The sequence below is a fragment of the Canis lupus genome, chromosome 26 (genome assembly GCF_003254725.2).
Source record: "Canis lupus dingo isolate Sandy chromosome 26, ASM325472v2, whole genome shotgun sequence".
Classification (NCBI taxonomy): Eukaryota; Metazoa; Chordata; class Mammalia; order Carnivora; family Canidae; genus Canis; species Canis lupus.
In genome coordinates, this window is record NC_064268.1 from 21613571 (window position 1) to 21636768 (window position 23198).

General features: G+C 39.0%; 1 protein-coding gene across 2 annotated transcripts in view; it reads right to left on the bottom strand.

Moving 5' to 3' along the window:
* The window catches only part of PITPNB (phosphatidylinositol transfer protein beta), a 64753-nt gene that overhangs the window by 36719 nt on the left and 4836 nt on the right, over positions 1-23198 (bottom strand). For both annotated transcript variants that reach the window (XM_025474405.2, XM_049101762.1), the window contains exons 3-7: positions 20081-20226; positions 8478-8569; positions 7508-7515; positions 6925-6999; positions 5259-5342 (exon numbers count right to left, since the gene is read on the bottom strand). In XM_025474405.2, coding sequence (XP_025330190.1) covers positions 5259-5342; positions 6925-6999; positions 7508-7515; positions 8478-8569; positions 20081-20226 — 405 coding nt within the window. The remainder of the gene's footprint in view (positions 1-5258; positions 5343-6924; positions 7000-7507; positions 7516-8477; positions 8570-20080; positions 20227-23198) is intronic.

Genomic DNA, 23198 nt, shown 5'->3' on the forward strand with positions numbered 1-23198 from the left:
ACAAGGTCTCCCTATCAAAAATCCACCTTGTTGGTCCAGTCATAGTTACCAAGTTCTCAATTCTAGTGTCCATTTAATCCTCGAAGAGAAAAGTTTTTGGTACTAAAAATGGACCAAGAGCATGGCAGACATCCCCCTAAGATGACTCCCAGAATGAGTCACATTCCTGTATAAGCTCCTCCTGTGAGCATAGGTGGAACCTGTAATGTGTGGAGAGCTGTCATTCCTTTGATTAGGTTGCATTACTCTAGCCACTAAGTTTGTGATTTATCATGCAGCAACAGCAAATGGATACACGAAGCGAGAGGAGGACTTTCCCAATTCATTGCACACGGTTCTGACAGACCACGACTCTTCCACCCTGTTCCCCAGCCATCTAGCTCCCTCACTACCGTTCATGAAGGAATCACTCTTCCTACCATCTTACACATTCTTCTAGACTGTCTACACATGAGCAATCAAGTACATACCTACAAATACGTTTTTTTCTTTTTTAAATTACGTTACTTTTTTAAAAAAAATACCACCAGTGAGTTTTTTATTATTTTTTTTAAGGTTTTATTTATTTATTCATGAGACACACAAAGAGAGAGAGAGAAGCAGAGACATAGGCAGAGAGAGAAGCAGGCCCCATGCAGGGAGCTCGATGTGGGACTTGATCCTGGGACCCCAGGATTAAAACCTGGGCTGAAGGCAGGCACTAAACCACTGAGCTACCCAGGCGTCCCCGGTTTTTTCCCCTTTTATATTACAAATGGAAGCATCCTATAATACTCTTTTTTATCTATCTCTAACCACATAACCTTGTGAAGCTCTGAAGGACCTTAGTCTGTAGAAAGATCACCGGACTGAGACAATTCCCACTTCTGGCACTGGCTAAATAACCTTGAGAGAAACTAGTTTATATCTGGGCTTCAGTTTTCTCACTTGTAAAACCAAGTGGTTAGCCTTGAAGTCCAACTTTCTATAGCTATGGAACCATGTGTTCAAAGTATACTGTACAGTGAAAACTAATATGAGAGAGGAGGACTGTGCTGGGAGAGGGGGACAGAGGGAACTCCTCAGATCTGTGTTCTAGTCACTCCATCAGCCTGAGAAACTGGTAAGTACCAGGAAATTCCTAGGATTACGTAGAGCATAGTTTGAAGGCAATGAGGCCTGGGTATCTCAGGTCCCCTTCAACTCTAAAAACTATTCCAACTTTCCTCTCAGTGTCTGGTAACACTCCTGCACTTCTGCTTGCCTACACCGCATTCATTCACTGAGCACCTACTATACAGTTCAGGCACTCTTCTAGAAGCTGGAGAGATAAAAGTTAAGAATACTTTCTCTCATGTTACAACTCTTCCATTCAGTCTTCCCAGATTTTTGTCTTCACAGATTGTTTGTTCTTTCCTCTGATATCCCGCAGCACTTTGGACCATACATAGGCCTCTGCCATTTGTTCACTGTTTCACTGTGCTAGGCTTGTCTCACCCGGATTGCAACCCTCTCAAAGGTTCTATCCCTATCTTGGATAGCTACTGCAGGGCTACTCCTGCACCACAGACTAAGCAGGCACTCGATTGCTTTGACAACACTGTCATCTGAGAACTGGAAATGTGTGCTTCAGCTTCCTTTTCCCAACACCACGCACCAAAATTTTCAAAGAACATTAAAGAGCAGAATCAAGGTGCACCTGGATGGTTCAGCTGGTTAAGTGTCTTGACTCCTGATTTCAGCTCAGGTCATGATTTCAGGGTTGTGAAACTGAGCCCCACGTGGGACTCTGAAGAGTCGGCTTGAGATTCTCTCTCTCCCTCTGCCCCTCCCCCTGCTTGTATGCATTCTCTCTCAATCTCTCAAACAAATAAAATCTTTAAAAAAGAAGGGGGGGGCAGAATCAAATGAACAAATCATCGATTATCGAAATAGAAAACCAAATTGGATCTAGTAATGATGGCCAGGTGGTCTGGGTGTTTGCATTAGATACTAATTCCTAGGATAAACATTAACTATTCAAGGCCAAAAATAAATGGGGTAGAACCCAAAGGGAGACTGTCAGGGTGAATGTTTATGCCAAAAGCATAGGAAGAAGAGGACAAGCAGAAGAAAAGGGCAGACTCAGAGTCCCTGCCCCACTAAGTCTCTTCCTTACTTCCTCACCAGAATGGGTGCTGGTCCTACAACCACCCCCCCCCCACCAGCCCCTCGGCCCCCACTTAGCCTTCACACATCCTCAGGCAGCTCAATGCTCCAGCTCTCATCCTCAGGCCATAACACTGCCCAGGGGTCCCTCGGCCCCTAGCACACAGAGTTCCCTTCTGCACCAGTCACTGTGTATGTCTGGGTTCCTTTTTTACGTGAGAAGGTCTGAGAATCCCTAAATGGTATCAGTTGTACTTTTAGTATTCACAACTGAGAAAACAAATAAATACTAAATAAATAACTACTGTGACACGGTTTTTCACAGCAGCACTAGCTACAACAGCTGAAAGGTAGAATAACCCAAAACTCCCTCCCCAGATAACGCATAAACAAAAAATGGTATATTCATACACTGGACTATTATCAGCCATAAAGAGAAATGAAGTAATGACACACACCACAGGGAGGATGAAAACATGCTAAAGTAAAATAGATCGATACAGAAGATCATATATTGCTATGATTCCACTTCCGTGATTACCCAGCACAGTGAACTCCACAAAACAGCTTAGTGGAGTGGTAGCCAAAGGTTGGGAGGGAGGGAGGAGTAGAGAATGACTGTCACATGTGGGTACAGGGTGTCCTTTTGGAGTGATGAAATGTTTGGAACTGGACAGTAGCGATGGTGTGAAGGTACTTGTACTAAATGTCACTGAACTATGTAGATTTTTAAATGGTTAAAATGGTAAATGCTATGTGTATTTTATCACAATAAAATAAAATAAAATTCAGTCAAAGTTAAAATAAGTTTGTATCTTACTACTAATCTCTACAATGAAACTTGGAAAACAGGACCTGGGAACACTGAAAAACAAAACCACACATACCTACTTATTTACTCCCAAACAATGCTTGGTGTGAACATAGTTCTCAGAATTCCTGCACAACTATGGCCAATCATGATGCCAATCCTGGTGAACATTTAGGAAACTAGGCGCTACTCTAAGTGCTCACATTTAATGCTGTGAGATAACTAGCCCCATTACATAAATTAAAACAGGCACATAGAAAGTAAGCAACCCATCCAAGACTGAATAGCCAGCAGGTGGTGGAACCTGAGAATCCGAAGCTGATCTAATTTCAGAATGTATGCTTTTAGTCACAGTTCCATAGACTCACAGTACAGACAGTTCTCATTCAGGTCCAATCCCTTCTTTCCCTACATATCCATCCCAAAGAGCATTCCACGCAGGGAAGCATCCGCTCAGCCTTATGCGTGTGCGGTGCCTTCTACCTGGAACACCAATGTCCAGTGCTGTTGTCACACCCCTCGAGGCCAGCAGTGCCTTCTCTCCTCACTGGTCTAGGCTGGGGTGGAAGGAATGAGACCAGGAGCCTCCAGGGCTCTTGCACAATTGGCCTTAACTGTTCTATCTACTTGCATTCTTGCCTGCAAACACTGACTGAGCATCCAGTTTAGCCTGAGAACAAGAACAAAGAACTACTCTTATGACCCCAGCAAAACCAAAGGTGCCTTGTATTCTGCTGGAGAACAACCTGGAATGCAAACCCATGAACCACAAGATCCGATTGTTTTGTCTGGCCAGCACAACTTTTTCAAACACCAACAATATAACTTGAATGCCTTCCCTGGGGCACCCATACTGCTGCTCAGCATTATCTTGTGACCTGTTGGTCCAAGCACGTAGGATATCCTGACCTAGCCCATTAACGAACTCACTCATTGCTTACTCCCAGGATTTTTCCTACCACCACAATTCTTTCATGTTCAATAAACATGGCTGGAAAAGACAGAGAAATAAAAGAGCGAATCAGATATCTGAATGTTGTTTTTAAAACAGTATATAGGGATGCCTGGGTGGCTCAGCGGTTGAGCGCCTGCCTTTGGCCCAGGGTGCGATCTTGGAGTCCTGGGATCAAGTCCCACATCAGGCTCCCTGCATGGAGCCTGCCTCTCTCTCTCTCTGTGTTTCTCATGAATAAATAAATAAAACTTAAAAAATAAATAAAACAGTATATTCACTTCTGAGGACTAAAAAAAAAAAGTTCTAGATAATTTCAAAAGTGGAATTATCCATAAAATTGAAATAACGTCATATCACAGCACAACTAAAATTGAAGTTCTATGACAAGGGTCCCTCATTAGCAGTGCTCACATTTCTAATCAGAGAGGGGGTCCTAGCAGAATCACTGCTGGCAGTCTCAACCCCAGTGATTTCAGAGAAAAGGTGGGAGACCACTGTTTTAGAAGGTTTCCTTTTTCTTTTTTTTTTTTTTTTTTTAGAAGGTTTACTTTTAAATCTCAAGAGCAAAATCAGACATTTATGTTTGGGTTATTTCTGTTCGGCTTGTAACACTGCACATGTTCAGACAATAAGCAATGAAAATGAAATGGAAAGGTCACGAAATAAAAATACTAAATAAACACGCTGGGCTTTACTATGACAGAGAACTCTTATTCCAAAACTTCTGCTCTCTAGACTAGCATAAAGAGGGTCACTGGCTGTCTTTACATAGAAAAAATCCACAACTATGCCCTGCAAAACCAAGCAGCACCAGCATATTCTAAGATAAGAACTGAGTTCATATTTTCAAACTGCAGCAAAGTGATACAAGGATCTTACTCTGGAAGAACACAGGTCTTCATTTTTGTTGAAGGTCGGGGGCAAAGGAGTGGTTATTAAGTCAAAAGCCTTGAGTATGAATATTTACATCCAGTAAAAATCAAGAGTAGAAAACTGCTCAACTGTTAAGCTTTCTTAATCATAATTTAAATGTATAAGGGACCCACATTATTTATAGAAGCCCAAGGGAGAATTCCTTTAAAAAATAATGTTGTTAGTCTTTTTTCCCCACAATGAAAGCAAACCGCTATATTTCTCAGGTTTACTAGGATTTCTCAAAGGGATCATTTGTGCAAAGGTGAAATCTACACAAAAAAACCAAATAACCTTCTCTCCTACTCTCTGGTCTTTTTGCTACAAGACCCATGCCCAAACTCCAGGCTCACTGCAGTGTAGAAATGCAGGCCATACAAGAGAGAAAGAAGATCATTTCTAGATGTAAGAGGCAACAGGTTAAAATGTCACCGAGTAGTATGTAGTACTTACTGCTGGTTCAACTTGGCTTCGATCTGCAATATCTATGTGGACAATTTCAACAGTTTTCCAAGTGTTTGGATCTAAACCATGTACCTGTAAATGACAAAGAGAAATAAAACACAACAAACTGTAGACTATTCTTACTATGCAGAACTATTACACTTACATTAATAATCTTTATCTGAGTCTTTAAGAGTAGATTATGAGGAATACAAAAACTCCAAATTGCTACTTCATTGAATTAGTGGTCTGAAGTCTTAAGGAATCTAGATATCTTCTGTTAACCCTGTATCCCTAAGAAATAAATGGAGCAGGTGTGAGGATGCTGCCAGATTAACAGAAATCTGTCACCATTATTTTCTGGCAGTCCTTAAAGAGAAGTTATTTAACAGAATGTATGTAACCTGTGTTTAGTACAACGATACAGGACCAAGTCTTGATAACCTTTAAGTCCTAGCCAAACATAAGGAGACATTATAATTAGATTTCAAAAAGCTGCACTGTGAGGTTTAAAACCTATCTTGAATTTGATTACCCTAAAGCTTTTCAGTTTTGTAGGATATCAATTCCTCATGTTTAATCATTTATTTCTAAAACTCTTTGAACCAATTAAGAACTGTTTACAAACTACCAAAGATATGTCCATTTGGAAGCTAGAAAAGGCAGATCAACTCATACACAGACCAAAGCCTACCCAATCATCTTCATTTAGATTCTAAATTTTAGAATTAGTGTGAAAAAAACATGAAATGTCAAATGATCACCTGTAAGAAAAATTCAAGTCAAATACTACCAATTATAATTCAAAAGTTCTATTAATTGGCACCAATCACATAAAAGCGGAATCCACCACAACATGAACTTACTTTCCTATAACAGCACATCACGAGGTTGGAACAGTAGTTCTCAAACTGGAGCTCTCAAACTGGAGCGTGCACCACAACACACAGCATGCTGGGCCGCACCCTCAGGGATTTTAATTCAGTAAGTATGGGGTGAGGGCTGAGAATATCTGCATTTCTAAGGAGCTCCCAGATGCTGCTGCTGGTCCACAGACCACACTTTTGACAGCCACTAGGCCAAGACATCAATACCAGATGCCTTCCCAAGTTCTCCAAAATACCGTATCAAAAGTTAATGATTACACTGAGTCTTAAATGATTTTCCTGAAATTTATTGGAGGGATAAATGTGCACCAACTTGTAAAAATTAGAACATTTTTGTAAAATATTCAAAGTTGCTCCTCCCTCTCGCCTTTTGGCCACTTCTGACATTAATCCAGCAGAGTGGAGGTGAAAACTAAAGCAGTCAATTTTGCCTTGTAGAGTAGCTCTGACAAACATACAGAAATGAAAACATGAAAGAAATCTAAAATTAATGGCTAAATCGGTTTGGGGGTTGTCTATGAATTTTATCTCTGCGCTACCTGTCCCAGATAAAGAGAGCTGATAAAAACAACTCTCCCCACAGTCCACTCTCTCACCAAGGCAAGGGGGCCGACAGGGAAAGCCCTGTTAGTTGCTGGTTGCTTGCCTGCCTCACTATAAATGGACATGCGCTGGTGTGTTCAGGTACCGGTCTCCTGTAGCTGGCATCACTCTGGTGATGACAAAATGGACTATAGTATTCCCATTTCCAAGGGTCACTGCACTGAAAGCCCAGAGTTGAAACTTACATTTTCTAATGTTCCCAAGTCTGGTTTGTGCCATGTTTCAATTTTAATGAAGAAATCATCTTTCATATATTCATTCTGCAGAAAACACAACAGCAAAGTGACAGTGATCTTTCACCAGTTCTTTGGGGCTTTTGTCTGTGGGAGCCTTCCCCAGCATAAGCATCCGTGCTTTGACTCTATAAGACTGATCCTCAAGTGACAAAGAATCATTAGCTACCTATTTTTATAGACTTGTCAGGGAAACCAAATGCATGCTTTTAAATAATTTAAACTACTCTACTTGTCATGCTGCATACAGGGCTAATATTAAAGAAGCTGGGAGGTTTGGTGAGCAAATATGGCATTCAAAAGAAGTAGCACAAGCAAAATAAAGTCAACAGGGAGATTTTGAGACAAGGCTGGAAAAAACCCATTAACACTGGGAACATGTGGTGGAGTGTGGGCTGGTGAAAAGAGCACAGAGGAGGAGCCATGCAGCGATGGGAAGCTTTAATTTAAAAAGCAAGGAATGACTGAAAATAATTACTATGTAAAGCAAAATTTGACGATTAAGAGTATGTGACACAAAAATAGTTTTACTCACCGTTACAACTGAGGCATAATGGACAGGTGGGCAATAAAAGGGGAAAAATTTCAGAATTAATTAATTAATTAATCAATGGCAAAACAATCTATCATATTATTTAACATCATGATGATTAAACTACCCCAAATCACAAAGCATTTAGTAATTAATGTCTGCAAAAGTTTCTACACAAGTGACACTACAGGGTACCTTAGGTTATAGAGACAATAATCTAATTTTAAAACAATGGTAGAATAATGTCATAAAAGCAATAGATCAATTTGAAGGCCAATTAAGCAAACAACAGGAAACTGCTTCAGAAATCTGCTATATTCTTCCCCTATTATATGTGGCAATATGAGAAAAATATTATTAAAACTACACCAAAAGACACTTTAGAGTGTGGGTAACCTTTCAGGTCTCACCCCTGGAGCCAAAGTGGTCAGCAAGGACCTCAAAGGGGCTCTCATCTGGGAATGAACTAATGCCCTTCACAAAGGTCTAAGGGGAGGAACCCAGAGAAATCTCTCCATTGCCACAGCACCTGCAGTGAGTACCCAAGAACCCACAGAGGGCTTTTTTTTTTTTTTTTTTTAACGGGTTTGAAACGTATTTTAATTGGTTTTGTTTCCAGGATTCCTCATCCATGCCTGGTCTCTAGAGTTCTCCCCAGCCCCTCATGGGGGGTTCAGACTCAAGAGGACAGCTGCAAGATGAAAGAGAAGGTCCCTGACAGAAGGGAGCCGAGTCTCCTTAGTAAGGAGTTCCCGCCCGCACCCCCACCTCACCCTGTGCCCTGGCCCAGCCGTAAGTATGCCCACTGTCAGAACATGGTCTCTTTAATGGGACACTCGGAGCCCTGCCCTCCCTGCCCGTGGGCCATGCAGTCCGGGAGAAGATGCCTTCTCAAAGGCATCAGCACCAGGAGTCCATCTCCTCATCAGCAGTGGGGCAGAGGGGTGGAATGGCTGCCAGGAATCAGGCTTACTTGTTCTACAGTAGGGGTATGCATTCCAGGCTTTCTCGTGAAACACCAACGAGCCCTCTGGAGCAATCATCCTGACGAATGCAGGAACTTTGCTGTGAAGAGAGAAACAGTGAATTATGTTTTTGATAGTACCATCATTTCTTTGTTGGCATCTATCAGGCTACCTCAAAGAGTGCTGTCATCAAAGGTGATTATGTTCAAGTTTCATAATTCATGTTCAAAACTGTTACCAACATGTTTCATTTTCAATCCCAAAGTAATCAAGTGGAAAATTAATATAAAAACAACAGTTTAAGAACATTTAACTATATACAGGATTTAAAGGGGGGAAAAGAAACAATTTTGTGTTGGGCTTCTGCTCTACATCCCTAAGGTGAAATCTGAAAGTTAACTGCTATTCAGGCCGCACATAATACAACACAGAAGTTCTCTCATGTGGTTAGACCACATTCACTGTTTAACACACAAGAGTCTCTAGAATATGGGAGTATTTCTGAATAAAAGTCTTCAAATACTCTTGACAGAATAAACTTAAAGAAAAGTGACAATCTGAGGAACCTACATAGAAATGATATATTAAAACATTTCCAAGTATAAAATTTTGTATGTTTGGATGATGAATGTCGTTTGCTGCCTCAAGTATAGTCACAGAAGTGTTAAATATATAATACATGAGGAGTTTGTGCCAATTCATAAGGTAATCAGCAAAGATCCAAACAGATGAATGGGCCAAAGGCATCTACAGACACAATACAAGAAGAAAACACAACTGGTTAACAAATGGAAAAATCAGACTTTCAGTCTTCAAAGAAATGCAAATGGAATGACCACTTCTAAGGACTCAAGCCTGCTGTAAAGAGAGCAGTTTTACATACACAGGCTTTTCATACAGATCAGATTCAAATCCCAACAGTAGCACTTAGCAGGTGTGCGACCTTGGACACAACACTTGGCTCTCTGAACTTCCCCATGAGTTGAACAGAGTTTGTATTACTCTATAGGGTTATCGAGAAGATTCAATCAGATAATACCTATAGTGTTTATTAGAACATTCCATAATACAGTAAAAGCTCAATAAACAGTGGTGCTGCTCTTTAATTATAAGTTGGTATGAAGCTGAGTACTTTCACATGCTTTTCTTCATTCATATCCTCCAACAGCACTGCAGGGTACACATTCATTTATTTCATATAACCAGCATTTAAGTGGCTAAATAACTACATGTCAACACTATATCCTCCAACTTGAAGCCCTATATACTTTTTCCTGTATCAGAACTGCTTCTCTGACAACTGTCAAACACAACTTAATATCCTAAGCTAGGAAAAAGAACAAACCAAGGAGACTTGGGGCCCAGTGAGGACTTCTGCCTTACTAAGATTAAGCAGATGGCTAGAGGCATCCCTATGTTGAATTTTGGAAGCAAAGCAAGGTGAATATAAGGAACCCCACACCAGCTAGACAGCCATGCAGCTACAGAAGAGGTAACATGGACAGCCCTTTTGTCACCTCCTCCTCAGTTCACAAAAACATGTGTATGACCTGGAGCTTCCGCTACTGTGGCAAATTAAACCACTGGAAAGGAAAAGCTGAAGCACTATTACATATGACATCATTAGCAAAATGCCAAGGGCATAAAGAGATTTACCTGTGTCTTTACACCCTGAAAACAGTAAAAGAGAACTAATTCTTTGAGCGCTCATTCTTTCCAAATCTAGGGAAGATTCATGGAAAGGGGAGTTAATTTGACAAAAATAAAGCCAAGGTATCTGAAAATATTTCACATTAAAAGTAAAAAAATACCTGAAGTCCAAATAATTTCTTCCATTGCTAAAGAACCAAAATCCTTTTAAATGTGGGCGAGCTCTCATCAGGGTAGAATATAACACATATGGATAATTTTTTTTTTTTAAATCAGCTACAAGCCTGTCAGTCTGAGAGTAAGACAAACAGATCACTGGTTCATGTGGTCACCTTAGGAAAAGGCAGGAAAGGAGTACCTGGGTGGCACAGTTGGTTAAGAATCCAACTCTTGGTTTTGGCTTAGGTCATGATCTCAGGGTCCTGGCTCTTTGCTCAGAGGGGAGTCTGCTCAAGATTTTTTCCCCTCCCTCTCTTTCCCCCTCTGTCCTTCCCTCACTCACGTACCTGTGCTCTCTCCCTCTAAAATAAAATCTTAAAAAAAAAAAAAAGAAGAAAAAGGCAGGAAAAATATAGCTGTGAATTAGCTCAGAAACAGATTTTAACTATCCTATTTATTCCCATAGTGCCCAACAGTCTAAAAACCTAAACATTCTCAAAAGCTCTAGTTTGCTGACCCAAACAGAAAACAATTGCCAGTCACTAAATGCCAGCAAGAACCAAATTTACAACAAAGTTTTAACATGTCTTCATCTTGCTCCCAAATACCTATTTTCTTATTTCCAGGATACTTTTCCACTTTGTGAATTCCAACAATCAATTTTTTTATACTTAGTTAAAAATGACCAAACTGGGGATCCCTGGGTGGCTCAGCGGTTTGGCGCCTGCCTTTGGCCCAGGGCGCGATCCTGGAGTCCCAGGATCGAGTCCCGCATTGGGCTCCCGGCATGGAGCCTGCTTCTCCCTCTGCCTATGTCTCTGCCTCTCTCTCTCTCTCTATCATAAACAAATAAATAAATCTTTAAAAAAAAAATGACCAAACCTTTGAGCCAGTTGTTTCAAATTGACTCACTTTTTACATTTAACATGAGATTCTAATAAACATCTCTCCTCAGTGAATCTAAGTTATGGACTGAGAAATGGGAAAATGTATACATGGAGTAAATAAAATTAAATTTCAATTCTGCTTTAAAGAGAGAAATTTTCATTAGTGGCAACTTTAAAATATTCCTAACAAGGCAGTTCAAGTGCACCATTTATATATAATTAACAGCATACGTATTAGTTTTCTAGCTCAGTATTACCTACCTAGCAAGTAAATTCTGCTTTGGAAGCTTAGTGTCTTAGAAAAGGAACAAATATTAACCGAATTAACAAAATGGAGGCAGGCCCTCAAAAACAAATGAACAAGGACATTCCTCTTCTTGTTCTCCCAACTATCATGTTCTCTTGTGGCAAACCAACACTCATGACAGTGCTTAACTCAAGGTAAACACTTCTAGATTTGGTTAAGAGTCAGGAATAAAATAATGTTCAAGAGCACAAAAAATTCTTTGCCAAAGTCCTTCCCCCACCTCTAACTCTGAATACACATGAAGAACAGTGCACTTCAGGATAAAATTAAACCAAAATGTTCCATCAATTATGTTGAAAGGAGATAAGATCTAACAGATATAACTTCCATATAACAATGGCTGTGAACCTGTTAAGTGGTAAGACAACGTTGCCATAGTGGTAAAGGAAAACAAAGGGCTTACATGGTTTAAAAGATATTTAACAAGTGACCAAAATGTATACTGAACCTCTGATGTAGGAGCATTCTTTTTTTTTTTTTTAAGACTTTACTTGTTTATTCATGAGAGAGAGACAGAGAGAGAAGGAGAGAGGCAGAGACATAGGCAGAGGGAGAAGCAGGCTCCATGCAGGAAGCCTGATGTGGGACTCGATTCCGGGACTCCAGGATCATGCCCTGAGCCAAAGGCAGATGCTCAACCACTGGGTCACCCAAATGTTCAGAAACATTCTTTTTAAAAAACTCTTATTCCTGAGATACCTAACACCCTTGCAAATCATTTCAAACTGCACTTTTCCCATGAAAGTTTTGCATCCACCTTGTCAACAAAATGAGCAAACTGTTAAGTTCTATCTTTCCATTCTACAACCTACTGTGGATAAACATCAAAATATAGAAAAACAGGGGATCCCTGAGTGGCTCAGCGGTTTAGCGCCTGCCTTCGGCCCAGGGTGTGATCCTGGAGTCCCGAGATGAGGTCCCGCATCAGGCTCCCTGCATGGGGCGTGCTTCTCCCTCTGCCTGTGTCTCTGCCTCTCTCTCTGTGTATGTGTGTGTCTCTCATGAATAAATAAATAAAATTTTTAAAAAATGTATAAAAACATATGGAAGAATCTGAAGACCAGATTAATTCGCCATAAGAAATCTTTCATTTTATAATCAACTGAAATATACTTTCAATATATTGGGCACATCACATTCATTCACTCAATTTACTGAGTGTCCACTGTGCCAGGGGTTATGTAAATAACAGTGTGCAAATGGGCAATTCTTACTCTGATCTTACCTTACAAGGGAAAGAAGCAGCAAATAGAGCAGTAAATAACCAAAGGCAGGGAATTACCCCTCCCAAAGTTCAGTAAAGGCAAAGAATGGAGCACTGGACAAACAAGTACCTGGTTTAAGGGTGCTCAAGAAGGCCTACCTGAGGATATGACAAGACAATGGTGATCTGAGAGTAAGGAGGGTCAGCCACATGAAGAGACAGACCCCAAAGTCCTAAAACAGTTAAAGACTTGACCTGCCTGGGCCACTCTGAGGCCTTCAGCATGGCTAGACTATAGGGAAGGAAGAACAGAGGAATAGACAGAAGATGAGGCCAGCGAGTTGTGCAGGGGGCAGACAGATCACAATAGGCCTATTTTATAGGCCAAAGGGTTTGGGCTTTATTCTTTGTATGACTGGAAGCTACTAAAGGGTTTAAGAAGAATGACCCAAAGATTTAAGAACATTCTGACTTTGTCACTTTAGTAGTCATGTCAGTAAATGACAATTAACTGGGGTGAGCAAGAGTGGATGGAGGCAAAAATTAATTCAAAATGGATTAAAGATCTACATGTAAGAGCTAAAACTGTAAAATTTTTCTTTTTTTGAGAGAATGAGAGCGAGCATGCACGTGGGCGAAAGGGGGAGAGAATCTCAAGCAGACTGCCTGTGGAGCACAGAGTCTGACACAGGTTTGGTCTCATGAGCTTGAGATCATGATCTGAGCCAGAATCAAGAGTTAGATGTTTAACCAACTAAGCCCCCTAGGTGACCCATAAACTATAAAATTCGTATAACAAAATGTTGATGCCAATCTTTGGGACCTTAGACTGGATGATGGTTTCTCAGAATGGAAACAAAGAAAAAAATAAGTAAATTGGGCTTAATCAAAATTACAAACTTTTGGGGCACCCGGGTGGCTCAGTGGTTGTGTGTCTGCCTTTGGCTCAGGTCATGATCCCAGGGCCCTGGGATTGAGTCCCACCTTAGGCTCCCCACTGGGAGCCTGCATCTCCCTCTGCCTATTGCCTCTCTCTGTATCTCTCATGAATAAATAAAATCTTTAAAAAAAATTATAAACTTTTTAATGCCTAAAAGGAAAGTGGGAAGAAAATTACAAATCATGAAAACATGCTCAACATCATTAATCAGCAGAGATATGCAAATCAAAACCTTGAAATACCACCTCACACCCATTAAATTTTCTATACAAAAACAAAACAAAACCTGATAATAAGTGGTGACAAGGATATGGACACTGGAGCCTTTCTACATGGTTGGGGGAATGTAAAATGGTTCAGTCACTTTGGAAACAGTCTGACAGTTCACAAAGTAAGGAATATGACCCAACAATTCTACCCAACTGTAGGAGAGTGCATGTGTTTGCGTGTGCACATGCACATCCAATAAAAATAAAAATGTGTCCACACAGAAACTTGTATACAAGTGTTCACAGCACCATTACTTATAAGAGCCAAAAGAATGGACGGCAAGAGATCAATCTAGAAGCAACTAGAAAAGTTCAAGAGAAAGAGATAACAGTAACTTGCATTAACATGGTAGGGATAGGGCAGCCCAGGTGGCTCAGCGGTTTAGCGCCACCTTCAGCCCAGGGCGTGATCCTGGAGACCCGGGATCCAGTCCCACGTCAGGCTCCCTGCATGGAGCCTGCTTCTCCCTCCGCCTGTGTCTCTGCTTCTCTCTCTTTCTCTCTGTGTCTCTCGTAAATAAATAAAAATCTTTAAAAACAACTCCATTCTTTAAAAAAAACAAAAAAACAAAAACATGGTAGGGATAGAGATGGAAAAAATGGGTAGATACAATGGGAAAAATGTACAAAATGACTTCAAATTTTGATTTGTGGAAAAGGAATAAAATAACCAGACACAAATTGGTTATCAAAACAAGACTTTAAAGTTTTGGAGAAAATAAATAAATAAATAAATAAAAATAAAGTTTTGGAGAAATATCAAAAAGAGAGGGAAAGCAGTGTTTTCCATATAACAAAAGGGAACAGCAATGAGAAATGAAACCTACCATAAAGAGGAAACAATACATTATAGAAGTATCTCTGATATTCTTCTGGGATTGGATCACTCTTGATTTAGAAAACTCTAAACTGTGCAAAACTGAAGACTTAGAACTATATACAAAGAAAATACTTTGTCTTGTTGACTAATTCTCCACTCAAGAATGAAATTAGAAAAATAAAATTTATCAATTTCTTGTGTATACTTATTCAACAATGTTCTTTGATGTAAATCATCACACAGAGTTAATCTTTGCATTCTCAGGTGATTTAAACTTTTCATTTTTAAACATGAATGTAACTTTAGTTCCTGGCAAATGACTCTTTTGCTTACAAAAATGAGCTCCTAACTGGAACTCCATGAAATTTTAAAATGATTTTCAATTAAACCTCTGCTGTTTCAACTTTTGGAGAACAAGACCATTCAGGAGTTGGCAAAGCTTTACGAATTCTCCATCATTCAAGGCTGACTAGAGATGGTTAAGATATAATGCTTATGAAGAATAGTAAAAGAACAAAGCTGATTTTTCCCAAGAAAGGAAACAGAAAAAGGACTGGTCATTTGCCAGGAACTAAAGTTACATTCATGTTTAAAAATCTCAGGAGAGCTTCAAATTTTTCTCTGAAATAACCATCTCAAAGGTTGCAACACATTTCCTTGCCTTGCTTCAGAATTCAAAGAATCTGAATGTTGTCCTCTCCCCCTCATTCACTATTAAGTATACATTAAACATCCTAAAGAAACACATTCAATCTTTTATGGTAAATGGAGTGTGAGACAAATATGTACACATGAAATACATGATCAGATGTCAAAATGAGTAGACGGGACAAAAAGGGATGGAGTTTAGGAAAGAATAAAAGTAGTCAAGGAAAGCCTCTGCCCAGGACATAGCTGAACTGTGTGTGGGAAACTGAGGTCATAGGCAATGCCACATCACAAGAAGAAAAGAACCTACCGGGGCTGAACATGGCACTTCTAGAGGACAATGAAGAGTCAGGCTTGCTTAGAGCCAATAGTTTTTATTCTGGACATTTGTAACAACTGGAGAGACCTAGACAATCTTGAGTAGCCTCTTAAGTTTAACTTTATCCTGGAAGATGATTTGAGACTAAAGACTATATAAGAACATGGGACACGATGAAATCCATGGTCTTGGAAGAATTTCTCTGTAAACTCCTTTGGCATTAACTTTAGAAAATGGAAAATAACCCTTCTACAGGGCTCAGCAGTAGAGCAAAATAATTACAAGAGCAGGTTCCTAGAGTCACCACGCCTGCCTGGGTTCATGGCCTACCTCTCCCATCAAGAGGAGTGACACAGGGGTCAGTCACTTAAGCCTTTCTGGACCTTCATTTCCTCACTAGAAAAGGTTGCTGTGGGGAATCACTGAGCTCCCACCTAGAGCATGTAGGGTGACCAGCACGCAGTAAGAACACAGTCAGGACTAAATCCTCTGCTTAGAATTACCATGGGTGACTATTTACTCTAAGTTATCAAAGAATATAGAAAGAATCTCATTATCCTGTAAGATTATCTGAGATTCAAAGGGGGGAAAAAGTCCCTTCTGATGGTCACTAAATTATGGGCTATCTAATACCTTGCCAAGATTATTTCTCAATATTCTGGTTAAGATGAAGTGTATCTTACATCAAGAAGGGTTTGGTGAAATGGGAAAGCATATTGGCCAGAGAATCCAGAGATGTTGATTCCACTGGGTAAAGCGGACCTCAGAAGTCAAGTATCTCAAATGTACAATAAGGTGCTGATGTCCTCAGGTAACAAATTTAGCCAGACAAGTGTGCAATTCTATTGCCGCTATACAATGATAGTGGGCACAGCACTAGAAGTTACCCAATGGAGCATGTGCTGAAATGGGGAACATATATTACTGGACACAAACTTAACTTCTTGAGAGAGAAAGTTCTAAAACTCTCTAGGAACTGTGGGTAGCTCTACAACATGCTGAGCATGCAGGATGCCCTTGCAGGATACTGACATCTGATAGGCTGTGCTGCCAGCCTTGTGTCATGTTTGCTATCTTTTCTATGGCACAGTGAAGGCCTCGGTACTCAAAGCTAAATTATTCTTTGCCCTTCCATAATTTAGTTATTCTGTGCCTGTTGTGCATTGATGCCTTTGAGCATGTGGACATCTGACTGCCTTGCCCTGTGACTGTTCCCTCCCCTAGACTACAGCAATAGTCAGTCCTGGTTTTTGTTTTTATTACCAGACAGGTTTCTGGTTGTTCTTCACTACTATCAGAAAGTACGCTACGTGACACACTCCTGAGATCCATTAGTGCCATTCTCTTTCCTTTGTTCCTTTCCTGTCTCAGGCTTCTCCACGCTCTATCCACAGCAGCCATATTTGTGATAAAGCCAGTGTTCCATGGGCATCAAACAGCCCTTACCATCCAATCAAACCACCTCCCCTCCGTTCTCATGGGACACGTGTGCTCATCAGGTCCTGAGTGCTTGTTGTCAGGGGCTTGGGACTGCCTACTTGTGATCAAAAGAGCATGGGATTAGAACCCAGAGAATCTAGGTCACAGTCACCATTTTGTCACTTACTAGCTGTGTGACTTTGGGTAAACATGCACTTTAGTGTCCTCTTAGGTACAACATGTACATTGCCTATTTTTCAGACTGCAATGAGGAGTAAATGAGTGAATGACAGGGTGAAACCAAAGGGTACTGGGAATGATTTCAGCTCCTTCTAGAAATGAAGAAGCCATGAGAACACTGGGAGGCTGGCCTCCAGAGAGTCACGGTTTTCCTTTATTTAATCTATTAAAAGCCCAAGAGGAATTCTGAACCTCATCCCCAAATAAGCTCTTCAGAACAATAACATGCCTTGAATTAACCATATTTATATAGCCCTTTCCACTTTAGAGAAAAATCTAAAATCAGCTAAATCAGATGTCTCAAAGTATTTATCATTTTTTCTAATTAAACAAAAATACAGAAAAGTAAAAAAAAAAAAAAAAAAAAAAAAGAAAAAGAAAAAGTTAAATCACCCATAATCCCACCACCAAGAGAAAAACATTAACATTTTAATGAATCTCTTTCTAGGCCTTTTTTCTGATTAGTTTTTAAAAATACATGTAATGGGGGCGCCTGGGTGGCTTGGTTAAACATCTGCCTTCAACTCAGGTCAGATCCCAGGGTCCTGGGATTGAGCCCTGCATCAGCTCCCTGCTCCTCAAAGAGCCTGCTTCTCCCTCTCCCTCTGCCTACTGCTCCCCCTGCTTGTACACATGCTTGCGCTCTAATAAATAAAATCTCAAAAGAATTTAAAAAATACATGTAATGTATTGCCTACTTTATTTACATATGCATTTAGCAACTAATCTTTTCCATGTAATGATATATCAAACATTCCCCCAATTTCCAACTCTCAGTTTTCAAATGAAGGGTGTTTTGAATATATTTCACAATTATTCACATATGGACATCATACACCAACAGAAAGTTTTAAAAATCAAACTTTTCTGGTTAATTCTAGAATCTCCAGAGAGAGTTAAATGTTTACAATAAAAAAAAGTTTTATGCATTAGTAAAATTCAATTAATGAATAAATGTAAAATACTAAAAAATAAAACTAAGTACAAGAAAATCAATACTATGTAGATCATACCATTTAGAATGCCACATTTTTCTTTCAACTGACATTTTTTTTAGATATACTTAGGGTGCTAACAAATGAAAGGAACCATGAATAAAGCAATCTCTATGGATAACTGATTGATCAGAATTATTGCCTTCATTCAAACCTGGATCAGAAACAAAGAAACCCTGTGTTCTAGGAGGAAAAAAAAACAAAACCCCACAATAAAATTCAGGATTCTATAAAGTGAGAACCTACCTTATATTCATGTGTCAGTATAAACCAAGCAGTGGTCTTAAATTAAAAAAACAAGAAACAGACTGATCATGACAGCTCATCTACAACTTTAAGAAGCTCTACAAAAACACGGATGTCACTCATTTCAATATGAAGACAATAAAGGCAAGAAAGACCAGAGATCCCTCCTACTTTTAATAAATTAGGGAGACTACTGACAAAAATGGACTCTTAAAAACAATTACTGATCTTTTGCTCTTGGACAAATACTGGTATGCATTTTCTGTTTTAAAATATTTATGCCATGGGCCTAGGTGGCTCAGTCAGTTAAGCATCAGACTCTTGAATTTTGGCTACAGTCATGACTTCAGTGTTGCAAGATGAAGCCCTATGTCGGACTCCATGCTCAGCGAAAAGCCTGCCTGAGATTCTCTTTCTCCTCCTCTACCCTTCCCCCCTACTCGCTCACTTGCTCTCTCCAAAACAAATAAATAAGTAAAATAATTTTTAAAAAAATATTTAAGCCAAAGATAGAGATTAGAGAGCCAAACTTTGGAGAACATAGCGAAAAAAAAAAAAAAACTTTAATAAACCAAAGAGATAAAAACAATGAACAAAAGGTTTCAAGTCACATAAGAAATTTAAATGCTCTACTAATAGGAAAACTCATTCAACTTCACTTATAAAGCAACGCAAATTTAAATAAGACTATTTTTGCACATCAAACTGGCAAGAAAATGGGAGAGAAATATGGAAAATGAACACTACCAAACTCTTGGAGGGCAATCTGGAAGTAGTATCAAAATTTTAAATGAGTATGTCCTTGCAGCAAAATCCCACTTTTATACATTTCTCCTAGAGAAAGAGTAACCTAAGGCATGAAGACATGTACAACCACGTTCACAGAAATATTTGTAACCTGCAGAAAGGAAAATATTTTTAACACCTAAACTGGCTTATCATTTAGAGAATGATTAAGTCACCTATGCTTTATTCACACTAGGAAATGTCACTCAGCCTTAAAAAGAAGAACATGGACATTAAATAATACCACAGCAGGGTGTTCACAATGTGAAAAACAAAACCAACTTCAGATCCCTATGTATGGTAGGGTCTCGTTTGTTACAGAAAACAAAAAATGACACAAGTGATAGAGCTGTATGTTTGTTTTTAAAAATTTATTTGCATATGTACAGAAAATGATCCAGAAGGAGAAACTGTTTCTAGTGTTTCTCCCTAGGGTTATGGCTATATGACAGCAAGAGACAGGGACTAAATTTTTACTTTATAACCTTCCCTGTTGTTTGAATTTTTAATAAGCAGTTATATCACTTTTATAATTTAAAAATAACTGGGGGGGGGTTCTCTCAAAAAATTTAAATGTAACATACTGTCACAGTAAAATTTAAAAAGTACTTCAGCACATAACTCAGGAAGTTAGGGATTTACCTGCTCAAAAAGTAACATGGAGAACTAAAGCATCATCTTCAACAGAATTACTAAGCATCAGATGTGAACAATCAGCTTACCTCTTTAGGTGATAGATTTTGTGTGTATATTGTCCCTTTTCTCCATCCTTCTCATAAGGTTCATTTTTTAAGACTTCAATTCCTTCTCCACCACCAGTTTCATTCTTACTAGCTTCTGCAACAGAGTAAAGCTGCCCAACCTGATACTGGAATTTCAGAGCACAGAATTTCATTAAACCAGTAGTACCTGCAGAAATTTCCTATGCTAAAATCTTACCATGTGTGATATAGAAAAGCTTATCCAAACCAATCAGCACATTTGTTTCATATGAAAACATGACTCAAACTAGAAATTAGTATGTTTAGGAAGACTAACCACCAGAGGATCATAGAGGAAACTTTATAATATTTTATGAGATTTCCATTATTTGAGAAAACTCCTAGCTTAAAGAAAACTCCATACATAGCCTTAGTATGTACTATCCACTTACCAAGAAAACATATTAATGATGCTTGGCCCAACACTTTTGTATAAAAATACATTTGTGTTTTCCACAGCACTTTCACATCTATTTTAGCCCATTTAATTTCACAAAATTCTGGAAAAATTGGGACGCCTGGGTGGCTCAGTGGTAGAGCATCTGCCTTTAGCTCAGGGTGTGATCCCGGGATCCGGGACTGAGTCCCGCATCAGGCTCCTTGCAGGGAGCCTGCTTCTCCTCTCTCTGCCTAGGTCTCTGTCTCTCTCTGTGTGTCTCTCATGAATAAATAAAATCTTAAAAAAAAAAAAAAGAATTCTGGAAAAAAGGTATGAAAGGAATATAATTGTTATTCTGCCAATTAAGAAAACTAAGCAACCAGAATACCAATGTCAATGATAAAGAGGAGGTATATAAAACTAATAGTAAAGCCTGAAAATACAAAGAACCATTCCAGTCCACATTTTAGTAGACCTCTGGAGTCTTTTTTTTAACATGACATCTGTCTGATGTGCCCAATTTAGCCCTTGTCCACCTCAAGAGAAGTGGTATTGGGCACCCAGGATCAAAACTGTTTATTGTAAAGTTCTCCAGTAAAAAGAAACTGTTTTTGAAATATTTTAAGTACACAAGAATTACTATAAAAGGCAAGAAAATGTTGGCAGTGGTTTCTATTTCATTTTAAAGTGACCCAGAATTCTCAATGGCCTAGACCAATACCTGTGAGCAGACAATATTGTTCTGTGCCAATGAGGAGCTGCTAACTTCCAACAAATAATAAAAAGCAAAGTTCTCATGTTCTAATTTGTTCTAGTGACTCAACCATGACACTGTCTCCAATCTCTTAAAATTTGGCTAGATTTCTTCCTCCTGGTGAGGACAGCCTGAAGAAATACTTTTGTTTTCAAGCATGTTTTCAAAGAAAAGCTATCTCTAAAAATGAATCATTCAAAATAAACATTTGAGACAAAAAAATACAGGTAGTTATAAGCTCAGTAAATATTCATACCTAAAAAGGCCATGTGGATATGACACAATCTTATAGGATAATTTAAATACACACGAACTCAATCACTCAATTTGGGTTTAGGAAGCTAGAACCAAACACATTTCTTAAAAGCAATAAAAATAATTTCTGTAGGGATTTTAGAGTGCAGAGAGGATGTATTTGTTTTCTGGTTTTTGTGATACCACACCAGAGTTAGTCTAGTAATGCTACAATCTTTAAGTCCTTTAAAATGTACTTTTCAACACGGTCATATATATTTTTTTAAATGGGATTAAAATGTCTCTAAATCAAAGGTAAATTTAATCTCGGTCAGGAACAGAGTAACAGAACTTTACAAAGAAACAACCAAACAACAGCATCCAAAAAAAAAATGTTATTAATGAATTGGTATTTTGTGACATGCCACTGGCCTTTCATTCTCATTTTTAAGACTAATTTAGAGACAGAAGTCATGTTTAGTAAGCCTGAAGAGAAGAAAAAGTTGAGATTATTTTCATTGACAACACCAACACTCAAAGATTTCAACAAGTTGATCCAACAAACTGAAACCAAAAGAAAAAATTTAACAAAAACAAATGTCAATTTCCACATTCAAGTTCAAACAATCAATTGCACAAGTAAAGCACAGGGGTGTCTGGATTGCCTTGAATATTTTAATACAGGGAAACCTCAGGCACTACTGAGATATATACAGCTATGTTCAAGTCTACTTTAAACTGTGCCAGACAGCTACTCATTTTTAGTTCCTGCATTTTATTATTTTTTTTCCCTTTCTGTCTTCTGTCAGCTGTCACTTCTTAGGTTATCAGTTTGTTTTGTCCCACTTCCAATTTACTGCTTCTAATCTACTGTCAGCTCCAGGAAAACCAGATAACTGAGCAAGTACAAACTGTGTGCAAATTATAAAACGACCCAGCAGGCTTTGTGGGGTTTGCTACACATTTCTCAGTTTCTCTGCTTTTATCCTCCTTCCTGCCCATACCACAGAGAGCTGTAACTGAAGGACACACAAGTTCTGAGCAGGTAGCGTATTTCTTTATTATATGCAGATCAAAGGAAACAATAATCTCTGTAAGAGACCATGTCTGTAATACTGTTTTCATTTGAGAGCAACAACTATAACACAAGGGGTAGTGAGACCATCTGGTGAGAAAGTCTAGAGGTCATGTTATACTAGGCCAAATGAACGTGCTGGGACTGTTTAACCCTGTGACCTCATGTAGAGAAGATGGAACAAAAGAACTTGGGGGGAGGAGAGAGAATGGCCAAGAGAAAAAATGAAGGGCTACCATACGCCAGACAGAATAGGCTTATTTCTCACTGCACAAGTGGGAGGAACTGTAAACAGCAAACATTATAGGAAAGCAAGTTTTGGCTTAAAGACAAATGTTTAAAATATCCAACAGTAAACTAGACTGTTTCTCTAAAGAGCAAGTTACTTAGCCTTAAAGTGCTTACTTTGAAGCTGGAACCTTCTTTCTCTGGGATATGGTAGCCAGAATTCCTGACTGGATAGATTAAACTACCTTCTTTAGAGCCTTCTGAAACAAGTGAGTGTAACAGAATTCATTTACAATGAATTATCTGTAATACCTCAAATTATTTTGTCACATAAAATGGAATGTAAAGGTAAGTAAACACAACCGAAGTATGACTTTAGATTAACACATTGAAATATGGGCAGCCCTGG